At 41.2% G+C, this 12,583-nt stretch overlaps 1 protein-coding gene across 2 annotated transcripts in view; it reads left to right on the top strand.

Annotated features, from left to right (window-relative positions):
• ARHGAP42 (Rho GTPase activating protein 42) overlaps window positions 1-7,498 on the top strand; it is a 160,048-nt gene extending 152,550 nt beyond the window's left edge. For both annotated transcript variants that reach the window (XM_040650438.2, XM_417185.8), the window contains 2 exons: window positions 1,837-1,916; window positions 2,143-7,498. In XM_040650438.2, the coding sequence (XP_040506372.1) occupies window positions 1,837-1,916; window positions 2,143-2,231 (169 nt within the window). In that variant the 3' untranslated portion in view covers window positions 2,232-7,498. The remainder of the gene's footprint in view (window positions 1-1,836; window positions 1,917-2,142) is intronic.
• Window positions 7,499-12,583: the final 5,085 nt, after the last annotated feature.

The following is a 12,583-nucleotide window of genomic DNA, read 5'->3' as shown; positions in this document are numbered from 1 at the left end:
CTAGTAGTTCCCTGTCTTTCTTAAACTGGGGAGCCCATAACTGGACTTCAGATGTGGCCTCACCAGGGCAGAGTAGGGGGGGAGGATCACCTCCCTTGACCTGCTGGCCACTCTCTTTTTAATGCACCCCAGGACACCATTGGTCTTCTCGGCCACAAGGGCACACTGCTGGTTCATGGCCAACCTGTTGTCCACCAGGACCCAGAGGTCCTTCTCTGCAGGACACCTTTCCTATAGTTCATCCCCTAATCTGTACGGATGGTTGTTATTATTCCCCAGATGTAGGACTCTACACTTGCTCTTGTTGAACCTCATCAGGTTCCTCTCTGCCCAACTCTCCAGCCTGTCCAGGTCTCACTGAATGGTAGCACAGCTTTCTGGTGTGTCAGCCACTCCTCCCAGCTTCATATCATCAGGAAACTTGCAGAGGGTGCAATCTATCCCAGCATCCAGGTTACTGATGGAGATGTTAAACAAAACCAGACTGATGTGACACTATCATTATATGATTTATGACTGTTATCTCACTAATTTGGGAGGAAAGACAAAATAGATTACATGTCACCTACATATGCACACTGTTGAAAAATATTTCAAAAATTAGAAACTTCACCAAAGGTCATGTTCTGGGTCAGTGAGATAAAGCCTGGTTTGAAGGAAAGTTGAATCAGCATCTCCCTATCATATCATACGAAGGTGAAATGATCAACAGCTTCATCTTTCCATGGCATAATGTGGTCTTGTGGTTTTCCAATAACGGAATTCGGAAAAGCTAGTGGATCATATAAAAATTGCTTCCAGGATATAAAATAAAGTCAGGTGTTAGATATATAAATAAATAAAGCATAGGAATCTAGGGAGAACTCGTAAATGAGGTAACTTTGTGTTCAGTCTGTTGTTTTGTGTTTTGTAGAATCATGGTACTAAAAGTCTTAACAAGCCAATCTGTCCTCTTGCTCTGGAGCCAGGTCGTGATATACCTGAGTAGTTCTTCCTACAGATGTCTGTGTAGTATTGTGTTTTATTATTATTGTTTTCTTAATGAATCTTTCTTAACAAGAACTCTTCAGAGATTCTCTCCAATCGTGGCAGTTCCAGTGCTTCTCTCTTCTGACCAAGAATTTGTTTTTGCAGTTATAAATTAAAAGACATAAACTGTCTATTGTTCTATTTAAGAAAATATGTTACTGAATGCTTCATTACAGGCAGTGGCAACTGGAGAGCCAATTGTTGCACTTTCAAGTAGACATCCACTAAAACAGAGCCCAAACCTTGAGAGCCAGCTGAGCTGGACATGTAGCTTGTTTATAGGCAGATGAATTAGGTGGCTTAACCTGAAACTCATTCCAGACACCTCAAACTCCTATGCTGCAATTTAATCATCCTGGAGGACACATTTCTGCTTTTTTTGTGTCATATTTACCTTACATTTATTATTTTCTTCTGTAGACTAATCAACTATATTTTCTCTCAAATCATGGTTTTGAGCCTTTGATGACTTGCTGATCTCTTTGGAATTCTCTCCAAGCAGTTCATAACTTGCTTCAAACAACTTTTTCAATTCATGTGCATTTGAAGGACAATTTCAAGTATCCTTCAACTATTTTAAAAGTTATGATGTTCCAGTTTAAGTTTCTAAGTAGGATGTAGGTCTCTTTTCTACAGTAGCATAGTTGGTAATTCCTGGTAAACCAGGAGTTACTGTCTGCTATAATTCTGCTCCTCTGAACTACTGTGTAATGAGTTACCATCCTGTACTTCTGCAAGAGATTAGTCCTACATTTCCCAGGTTTTACCTTCATTTTTTCATATGTTTTTTCTTACTTTTTCTTTCAGACAAGCAAAAGCCATGTATTCCTGTAAGGCTGAGCACAGTCATGAGCTGTCTTTCCCACAGGGGGCAATATTTTCCAATGGTAAGATGTTTTACATTCTTTGTTTACGTTTAACCCAATAAATGAAAACAAAACAAAACCTGATCTGTATCCACAAGATAAGAGTGTAATTCAGCTCTCAGTTTTTGCCTGTTTTTTATATTGCTCTTGAATAAATGCCATTTAAATAAATATATGAACCATGTATGGGATCTGTTAACTATAAGTACTTACTGTAAATATGTTTTGCTTGATTGTTTTTTTGCAGTGTATCCATCAGTGGAACCAGGCTGGTTAAAAGCAACTTATGAAGGGAAAACAGGACTCGTTCCCGAGAATTATGTTGTCTTCCTCTAGTAATCTTTAGTGGACAGCAATATCTTCATGGTATCCATGGTAACAAATAATAAGCACTCTGATTTTTTATCTGACACAGATATGGGATCAGCCCATTAGCTGAGAGTGGTAGATTTCCTTCAGATACTGCAGCTGCAGGTCATATAGCTCCCTATCAACGGAACAGAATGTAATGAAACAGTTAACAGTTACTGTACTGAAGACGGTACTCTGTTTAAATAACTTTCTTTGTTTGCAAAAGGTTGTTCTGTTCTTCTTTTATGGGTAAGGAACACTAGAGCAATAAAATCAAAAAAATTGCCATTTAGCTGCAGCCCTTCAGATCCTAGGATGTTACTCACAGAAGTGTGAAATTTAGAGGGAATGCACTCTATGACATTTCTTGGAATCAATATTTTTTAATATGAAAATGTTCATAAGTGATGCATTGTGATCTGAATGCTTCCTTACGAAATTTGATTCTGAGATTAGTCCTCATCATTTCAAATAAGAAGCGAGTCTCTCATAAATCAGAAGTTTGAATTTCTGCTAGTCATTGAGATCACAATATATTATAGAATGTATGTAACTGGTAGTGAAATCAGATTACTGCATGAGCAGTAAATGCTCATTCAAAATGTGATGTTTAATGAATGTTTCATTCAACTAATTCTTAGATTTATTTCCTCCTTTCTATGTGAATATAAATAGCAATAACTTGTATTTCCATGTTACCAGCCAGGTGGGAGATAATCTCAATGTATCTCAGAGCACCAGTTGTAGGAAACAAGGAGATACTGAATCTGGAATGATCAGTAGATACCAAATGAGTGATGAGAAAGAGTGATATGTTTTCAACCCCGAGATAAAATGTAACTGAGTTCTTTTCAAGTTTTTCCATTGTGAATAAGACAAATACCCTGTGAAGTAGCAGGTTTTATAAGCTCAGGATGCCAGAAGCTTCATATGGCAATAAAAGTATTTAGCGTTTTTTTAACCTGACTCCCACTGAAGTATTTGGCAAATGTTTCCCCCATTCCACAGAATATTTAATACAGTTTTTGTATGCCTGGAACTGGGACTGGAAGAAAAAAAGGTAAAAAAAAAAAAAAAAAACACTAACCCAAACCCAGAAAATATAAGCAGCTTTCTAAACTGGAGCCTCTTTCTTGCACACCTTGATAGGAAAACATGCAGTGCTTAGTTATCTTGTTACTGTGCTCTACTGAGAAACAAGAGACTTAGGCACCATATGAGCAGTTTTTCAGTGCTAGTGGTACAGAAAGAATTCACTGTTTCATAGAGTAACCCAGCCTTTGTTCTTTGTCCAGTAAGAGTAAGCAACATATAAACCTTGTATTAATTTCTAAGGTGTACTCTGCTTCCAGAAAGTTTAAGGGAGAACTATTAGGACTAAAACCAGCAGTAGTCTACTGATGGCTTCTTTTTTTTTCATAGCAATTTTTTCATAGCAATTTTTTTCATTGTAGTTTAAATTAGAAAATAGATTTACTGCCAACATAAAGAAGCACATGTACATAGAGCATGATTTTTGCAGAACAATTCTTTGTTGGAATTCAGGCTGGTGGCAGAAGCCTGCAGGACCCCTCTGCTGGTTGACGTATTAGTGGTGCTCCAGAAAGGGGAGAGCCTAGAGGAGCATCCTTCTGCTTTTTCAGATGGGGAGTCTGTGGCATTAAGCCAGGCTAGGGCAAATAAAGCTGATTGCAGGCAGTTGAGGACAAGTTGATTGAGCTAGTGACAGACTGACCTGGGTCCTTTCTTCACTCTAAGCAGCTTCAAAGGCGAGGGTCAGATTGGGTATCAGGAGGAGGTTCTGCACCAGAGGGTGGTGGGAATGGAACAGGCTGCCCACGACTGTGGGCACAGCCCTGAGCTGCTGGAGTTCAAAGAACATCTGAACAGTGCTCTCAGACATACAGTGTGATTTTTGGGTGGTTCTCTGTGGAGCCACAAGTTGGACTCGATGATCCTTGTGGGTCCCTTCCATCTTGGGGTATTCTGTGATTCTATGGTTAGATCCCAAAGCTGTGTTCAGTACATGGTAGTGAAGTGTTTGTCACAGGCAGCGGAGGCAAACATATGTGGGCTCATTGCATTTACCCAGAGCAGATGTGAGAGGAAGTGAAGAATGATTCTATGATTCTATGATTCTGACTTTTCTCATCAGATTGAGCCTTTCTTTATTTTAAAGCAAGCCAGCATTTCCATTTCTGACCAGCTTGCATCTTCCTCTGCCCTAAGATCAAAATGGGTTTGTTTGTGTCTTTGCTTTATTTCACAATCCAAGAATTGCAAGGTGTCAGAAAGCTTACCCCAGTTTGCTGCCCAGGAGCAGTGCTGCTGCAGGGGAAAGGAACGGGGAGGGAGACAGCTGCAAGCACAGACACGAGGCCTGCATGTGTATCACCTGTGTGGAGAAATGCCATACCCCGGGTCTGTCAATAGTACCAGGCAAACTGGCCTCCATTGAACATCATTTTATGACCCCTCATACCTATTGGGAGGAATTTAATTGTGAAATTCTCGAGAAACAGTGAAATAGGAAATTCTTGCTCTTATTTGCTTTGCTTCAGTCCGTGTATTTGTTTGGGTGTTCTCAGTAGTAGGTTCTGAAGCCAGCAGATCTGAGTGCTAGCTAGAGGACTCAAAGATGCTAAGTTCATATAAAGCAAAAATAAAAATGCAGAGTTCAGTTACAGAGCGTGTTAAGCATTGAGGGAAAGGTTGTGGAAGTACTGGGAGGAATCCCTGTGGAGGAGAGGTGGTCTGTTCCCATGCATTCATCTCACGTTAGACACAAAATTCAGCTGCAAAGATAGCTTCATAAGAAAGTGGATTTCATTAAGTCAGCTGCACACCAAACCAATCTGTCTTCTCTTTAAGGCTGGGCACTTATTCAGGCCCTTCTTCTGAACCAGACACGATGATCACACAAATAATTTGAAAATAGCTTAGATTTAAAATGGCATTTCCATCTGAAAATGTTACATCCTTTTTTACTGACAGTTAATAGTGACAGATATTAGGGTTATTCTGTTTCTTTTTTCTACGGTACATAACGAGCATTTTCTGTATCACCACACTGTGGGTTGTGGATCAGCTTTTCTCTGACTTTCCAAGAGGGAGTTTTTCTCCACAAGATGTGATCTTGGAAGTTAAGTAACAGTGTTCACAGACTGGAATGAGAGAGAGCAGCACCGCGGTCATCTCATGATCCCTGGCCAAATATCCCTTCTCAAAACTGTAAAGGAGCAGAAATCCATGTAACATTTAAATGAAGATACAATATCAGATAGTGCCTTACCAGAAAATTAGGCAAGCTGAACTAAATTAGTTCACAGTATTGATTTAGTGTTTGTTTTTTATTAAAGTCAGATTCACTCTACAAGCAAAGTCTAATTTTTTTAATTTTCTTTGTATTCTCCTTCATAAAAGGATGCGTCACTTTTCTCTGAGTATCACTGTAGAATTGCAGGTAGATAATACATGATGGCTGTTTGTTTGTGAAAATGTCTGTGCCCTGATCTTGTGTCATTAGCCATGTTTATTCTATGTTAAACGTTTGGTACGTGTTGCAGCACAACATGAGCCAAATTAGTAGTGTGAAGGACTGATATATTGTATGATAAATATGTAAAGTATATTAATATTTTATATTCACACTTCTTATTAATGACGATAAAGATGAAAAAATATTTTTGATGTAATTTCTGTAAGTTCAGTGTTTTTGCCATACTGTGGCATTTAGAGTTCTATGTAACAAAACTCTTAAATTAAACTGTAGCTGTCTTAAGTCCCTACCTGATCTATAAAGTTCATTTGTTTTATTATCTCTGGAAAAAATGACACACAGATTTGCTGACCAGTGCTACTCTGTGGTAGGAATAGTAACTTATTTTCCTCTTATATATTTTTTGTCGATAAACTCTATTCTTCACCTGTAATTGGATTTGTTTTAATATGCCTTTAGAAAAGATTCATTAGGAAGAGAAGTTGCAAAATTCAGCAGTTCAGAACAGTGGCTACAACAAGAAAAGCATTATGTGGCAGCAATTGGATTTTTGTGACGTTCTTCCACTTGTCCGTTTTCTACTTAATAAGATAGGAACCGAATAAATGGTGAACCCCAAAAGTCCATTGCTCTTCATGCTTCTTTTCCTAAGGTAATGGGTGGTACAGTTTGGGATTGAGCAGGGAGAAAGGCAGTAAGGGAGCTTGGCCTCAGCTGGGGGGATGTCTCAACTGATGGAAGCTCTCAGAGCTCTAGTGAACTCAAAGATAGACCTTGGGCAATTTATAGTGAGGTTTTGCTGGCCAGAAGCCCTCATGAAATAAATTGAATATTCTGCTAATGGGAAAGCATGCTATGGCTTGGCATTATCCTTTTGTTTTCAGCAGTGCCCTGTGTGAATCATTCAGTTACCAGATAAAAAGCAATAAGCAACATTCAGTCCTGCACTTCGTGGTCATGCAGCCACTGGTGCTGCAGTCCTTCCAGTTGCTGTTCATGCAAAAGTCAGACTGTTGATCAGGCTGTGTTGGCACAGGTCCGGAGGTCTCTTTTTGCATAGGATTTTGCACGGGCTTTGGGAGTTTGCTTTGTTTTGTTTTAATAAGGTGCTTGGTATCCAAACAGCTACTAATACAATGTTGTAATTCAGTCACTGAAGATAATAGCATTGTTTTCCTTGTCCTGTATGTGGCAGTATTTAATAAGCCGCTGGATAACCTTTGTCGTTTTAAGTATAGAGAATGGTGCTTTAACCGTTGGATGTCTCAGCTGAAATCTATTCTGCGACTGAGCTTTTTTGCAAGTGTTGTATCAAGAGTTGTCATTGAAGTTCTGTCACCAAAGGCTGCAAAATTATCTCAGCACTACAAGAGTTTATATTATAGCAAAGGGAAGAGCAGCTGGAGAGGGCAAATAGATAGTTTCAATTTTACAAGCATATTTATGACAATTTTGGAGGTATTAGAGTTTATAGGGGTAACTTTAGATACTATATGGTATTTTAATAGGAAAGTATATACAATCAATTACTATATATATATATTTAATAAATGCCTACTAAATTATCTTATTGAACTCTTTGTTTATTTTGTGGTGTGGTTTCAATAATTATCTGCACTCTGTATATATCTACGTGTAAATAACTGGCATGACATGCATAAGCTGACTTGCAGACGTAATTCTATATTGTACTTTACACTGTATTTCAAAAATTTCACAAATGTTTTTAAAAATAAAAAAACCTTCCTACAGAGACTGGTTTCGTTATTATTTTTAATCTTGGACTCTGATTGGACCTATTTTTCCCCTCAAAATAATAACACTCTTGTTCTTCAGGGAGTTGTGGTCAATGGCTTAACGTCTAGGTGGCCGTCAGTAACAAGTGCTGTCCTTCAGAGTTCTGTATTGAGAATGGTACTATTATTTAATAACTTTATCTCTGAAAATTCTCACTGGATGGACAGCTGGAGGGCAGTGTGGAGATCCAAAGCCAACAACAGTGCCTGTAAGTGAAGCAACATGAGTGATGATGCGGTTTCTGCAGGTATCCTTGCATTATCTTTCCCAGCATTTTTCCAAAGCTTCTCATCTCAGAGACCAGTGGCTTTTCTAGCCTTAGGAAGGGAGTTATTTCCATTGCTGTGTGTGCCAGAGCCAGGCAGAGTCCTGAGGTGACCTTCCTAGCCTTTATCCTGATGGGACTCCCCAAAAACCCAAGTAGCTTTTAAACTCTTGAAAAGTCCAGGCTTTATTAGGATATTAACTGAAATAGCAACTTTTCTTTAGCAAGGATACCTCAAAAATTCCTAAGGAATATATAGTGCAGTTCAGAAATAAACTGGTCACTTTTTCTGTGAGGTTTTTCTGCCTTTTCCCACTGAGTTGCAGACTCGTGGCTTTTGGGTCCTCTGCTCTGCAGGTGTGATTACAGCCCAAGAATGGCATCTGGGGCAAAGGCTAAGACCTAAAATTGATCTCATCATTCGTTTTTCCAATGTCTGTAAAGCCATTTTACTTGGCATCTTAGGACATCTGTAAGATTTCTCTCTGAGAAACAGATGTTCTTGCTTTCTGTATTCTGACATTTCTGTGAGCATTTAAATGTAAATAATAATAATAATAATAAATCCTATAAAACTAGAATCATAATCATAGAATCATAGAATGACCTGGATTGAAAAGGACCACAGTGATCATCAAGTTTCAACCCCTCTGCTATGTGCAGGGTCACCAACTACCAACCAGCCTGGCCTTGAATGCTTCCATGGATGGGGCATCTACAGCCTCCTTGGGCAACCTGTTTCAGTGCATCACCACCCTCTGGGTGAAAAACTTCCTCCTAATATCCAACCTAAAACTCCCCTGTCTCATTTTACAACCATTCCCCTTTGTCCTATCACTATCCACCCTCGTAAACAGCCATTCCCCCTCCTGTTTATACAGTCCCTTCAAGTACTGGAAGGCCGCAATGCGGTCTCCCTGGAGCCTTCTCTTCTCCAAGCTAAAAAAGCCCAGTTCCCTCAACCTTTCCTCGTAGTAGAGGTGCTCCAGACCTCTGATCATCAACATGACCATGTTATCACCAAATTGACAGCTGCCAAGGGAGGAGACAGCATGTTTCTTACAAGAAGGACCAGAGGTGCTGCATTGAGGCACAGTGCAGCCTCCTGCCCTGTAGACTTGGGGTTCTTTGATGCTTGGAAGTGCAGTACTGGGGCCTGTGAAGCAGCTGTCATGAGGAATACTTATGGTGTGAACAGAGATGCTCAAGCACAGCAGGTCCAAGCCCCTGTGGGGTTGGGCTGGTGGGAAGTGGATGGGAACAGCGGTGCATGTGGACATGGATATGGACTGAGCAGGCCGCAATGTTTGGGTCTGAGCTGGAAATGTTTTTGTATCAGTTGGGCGTGATTCGCGTCCTCAAAATCCAGCTTCCTTTCTAGCATGAACATTATGCTTATTAAACATGATAAGCATGTATTTGCACTTTCTATAATTTCATTTCCCATTCATAAAGCTATGTAATTTTGATTAAACACTGATATGGAAAGAAAAGTATTGAAAGATATTCTTGACATTTTTGAAATGGTTGGCCGGTTTTCCATTGTATTTATTGCAACAAGCTCAAAAGCTGAGCTAACCTAGAGCAAGTGCCTTTGCCAAAGATCACGGTGTGCTTTTTTAATGTAAACATGCAAGGATTCATGGGAACGTTCAGTGACCTCCACAGACGGCACAAAAAGGAGCCTTAATTCGCTTGAAAGTGCTTTGGTAATTGGAATACATCTTTCTGCCAGTATAATTGAGGGGCTGATTAGTTAGACTTACCTTTCATGGGTATATTTCATTTAAAATTACCATTAATGGCTCTCAGGTGCCCTTATAAGGGATTAGAGCCTACTCTGAATGAAAAGCATTAGCAATTTATTTTTGTTGATGAGCTTTTGTCTTCTTAGGAAAAAAAAAAAAAACCACATTCAAAGGGAAATATGCAGCTTATCTTGATGGTAGAGGTTTTTCAAACGTTTAGAAATCGCAGGGTGTGCATTCTGGCAGTGAGGGGATGAAGCCTGCAGGTAGGTGGGGACGCAGGGAAGGGAACTGAGGTCTGGGTTCTGCACAGGGCTGCAGGGAGCAGAGGGAGGAGGATGATGAAAATGATGATGACGATGCCAGTAATGATGATGAGGAGGAGGAGGAGGATGATGATGATGAGGATGCCTCTTTCCACCGTGACTTTGAGCACAAGCTGCAAGACTTCAGCCCATGCTTACACCTCTGCTAGAGAAACATGAGCATAGTCTGTAACCCGATGAGATAGCTGTGCCGCCCCATGAGAAAACTTTCAGGGGACAATTCACAAACCCAGGCGGAAGAAAGATAAAGAAACCTGAGCTTGATAGATCTCTCCAAATAAATTAATTCATGTGCAGGATACAGCTGGTTCCCAGCATGAAACAAGTGCTGTTTGCAAGGACCTCACAAGAAGACAATGAAGATTAGGATTTCAGTGCACCTAAACAGTAAAGCTGAGCACAAAGCAATGGAAACAGAGGCACTGACAGCTGTGGGTGCTGAACTACTAAGAGCGGGCAGAATTCCTATTGGCAAGGAAATTCCACACACACAAAAAAAAAAAAAAAAAATATGTGGAACACATCAAAGCAGGCTCTGGCAGCACTTTCTAGGGCCATCTAAGAGGCACGAAGCAAACAGCAGAAGACACCATAGAGATTTAGGTGAAATTAAGTTGCCCCCATCAGCCTTCTCCCCGTGGGACACACAGAAAGGTGCAGCCAGCAGCCACGGCGCCAGAGGACACACAACCCTCTGAGCCTCCTCAGTGGGTTGGTGCCTTCTCCATGGCCTCAACCTCTTCACCACTGACATGGAAATTATAGTTTGTGCATGTGTTACTGTGTGGTAGGGTTTCTGACACCTTGTAGGGCCATCCTCATTGCCAGTGGCTGGTGATTACTGTAAGAACCTGACGGTGTATTTAAGTGCATGCTCACCAGTGCTGCACAGAGATGAGTAAATCCCCACAGCATCTGTATTATTGAAGATTGAAATACAGTGAGCAAATATCTCACATCAGGAGGCTGTTAACAGCCAAAGGCTGAAGGAAGGGCTTCTGCCTCAATGGGCTTTAATATCTCACCGGCTGAGCTGCCCAGGGCCCATCCAGCCTGGCCTTGGGCACCTGCAGGGATGGGGCACCACAGCTCTCTGGGCTGCTGTGCCACAGCCTCACTGCCCTCTGAGTAAGGAATTTCTTCCTAACATCTGACCTAAACCTCCCTTCTTTTAATTTATAGTATTTTCCCCTTGTCCTATCATTAACAATCTGTGTAAAAAGTCACTCCCCCTCTTGCTTATAAGCTCCCTGTAGGTACTGGGAGGCCGCAATGAGGTCTCCCCAGAGCTTTCTCTTCTCCAAGCTAATAAATAGCTTGGGTTGGAATGAACTCTAAAGATTATCCAGTTCCAAACCCCATTTTCTTGTGTCCTGAGCAAGGAGTGACACCTAATTCACAGGTCTGGTCCTGAATCATCAGGGTTGCCCCAGAGCTGGTAGGCAGCAGGTGTAGGCTGGGACCTGGCCTCTTGGGGCACAGGCCTGGGGCCACCCAACATGTCTGCAGGGCCAGTCCATGCGGAGCTGGGGCTCCTTGCCCTTATCTTCCATGTCAGTAAGCAAAGAAAGCTCCACCTGAAGTCAGCCTCCCCAGGCGCTCCGTAGCAGCAGAGGCTCCAACGCACCTCTGGTCACTGCAGCCAGTTGCCATTTTGCGGGTCTGCTTTCAGCCCAGCAGTTACTGAGAACTTAAACACTCTTCATGCTGTGAGCACAGTAAATCTCCAGTTTATTGGCCCTGACACAACACAGCTAGACAGCACCTTTACAAAAATACTTGGAAGCTGTGTCAGATGCACAAATGTAGAGATGCAAGTTCCTTTTCACTGGAAAATACAGATATCTTATTCAAATCTCCTTTTAGAAAAATAAAAGAAATCCAAGAAACCATGAATTATGTCTTCCACTCTCCTGAACGTTATATACAGAGAAATGCTAACACCAGTCCAAACATGCCTTGAACTTAAGAATTATTTAGCTTTCTACAGAACTTTTCACCCAGGATTACACCGCCCCCACCACGCATTAATCCACTGCACAGCCTGGTAAACCTTGGGATAGAAAGTACCCTGGCTGGGGTAGGGAGAAAAAATGCTTTGCAATACTTTGTATTTTTAATATTTGATAATAAACATTTTACAAATGTGCTTTGTTTATTAAAATCAATGGTTATCTTCAGGGAAGGCTTTGAGGATACTTTACATGACTTCCTAAAAGAATATTTTCCAGCTTTCAGATACCAGGTGTTGATAACCTTGCTCTGTGATCAGATACAAAGCTTAGCTAAGGGCATCTGTTCCTCCCTCCCACCCAATGTAAGGTGACTGCAGCTGTCACTGCCAGCTGCAGGGAACAGCAAACTCAGTGCCCATGCTGTTGTGCGTAACAGTAGGAAGAGAATTGGCCAGTGCACAATGTGACAATACTGTAGAGCTCTGGGATACAACATTTCCAATTACATTTTTCAGGGAAAAGCTGGATGATCCTTGGTGGGGCAGCCCATGGTGTGCGGTGCCAACAGCCCCAAAGGGATGTCCTCACTGCTTGTGTTTGTTGCTGGCCTGATAGACCCAGCCTGGCCATGGTGCTTCAGCCACCCTGTGCCAACTCCTTGGGCATTTCAAGTAATGTGAAATGTTTATCTGACACTGCCAGCACATTGCTTCTGTTTAATAGAGTGTTATTTTTAGCAAGAGTGTC

This window comes from Gallus gallus, chromosome 1, assembly GCF_016699485.2.
Source record: "Gallus gallus isolate bGalGal1 chromosome 1, bGalGal1.mat.broiler.GRCg7b, whole genome shotgun sequence".
Lineage (NCBI taxonomy): Eukaryota > Metazoa > Chordata > Aves > Galliformes > Phasianidae > Gallus > Gallus gallus.
This window is presented reverse-complemented; position numbering and strand designations above follow the sequence as displayed.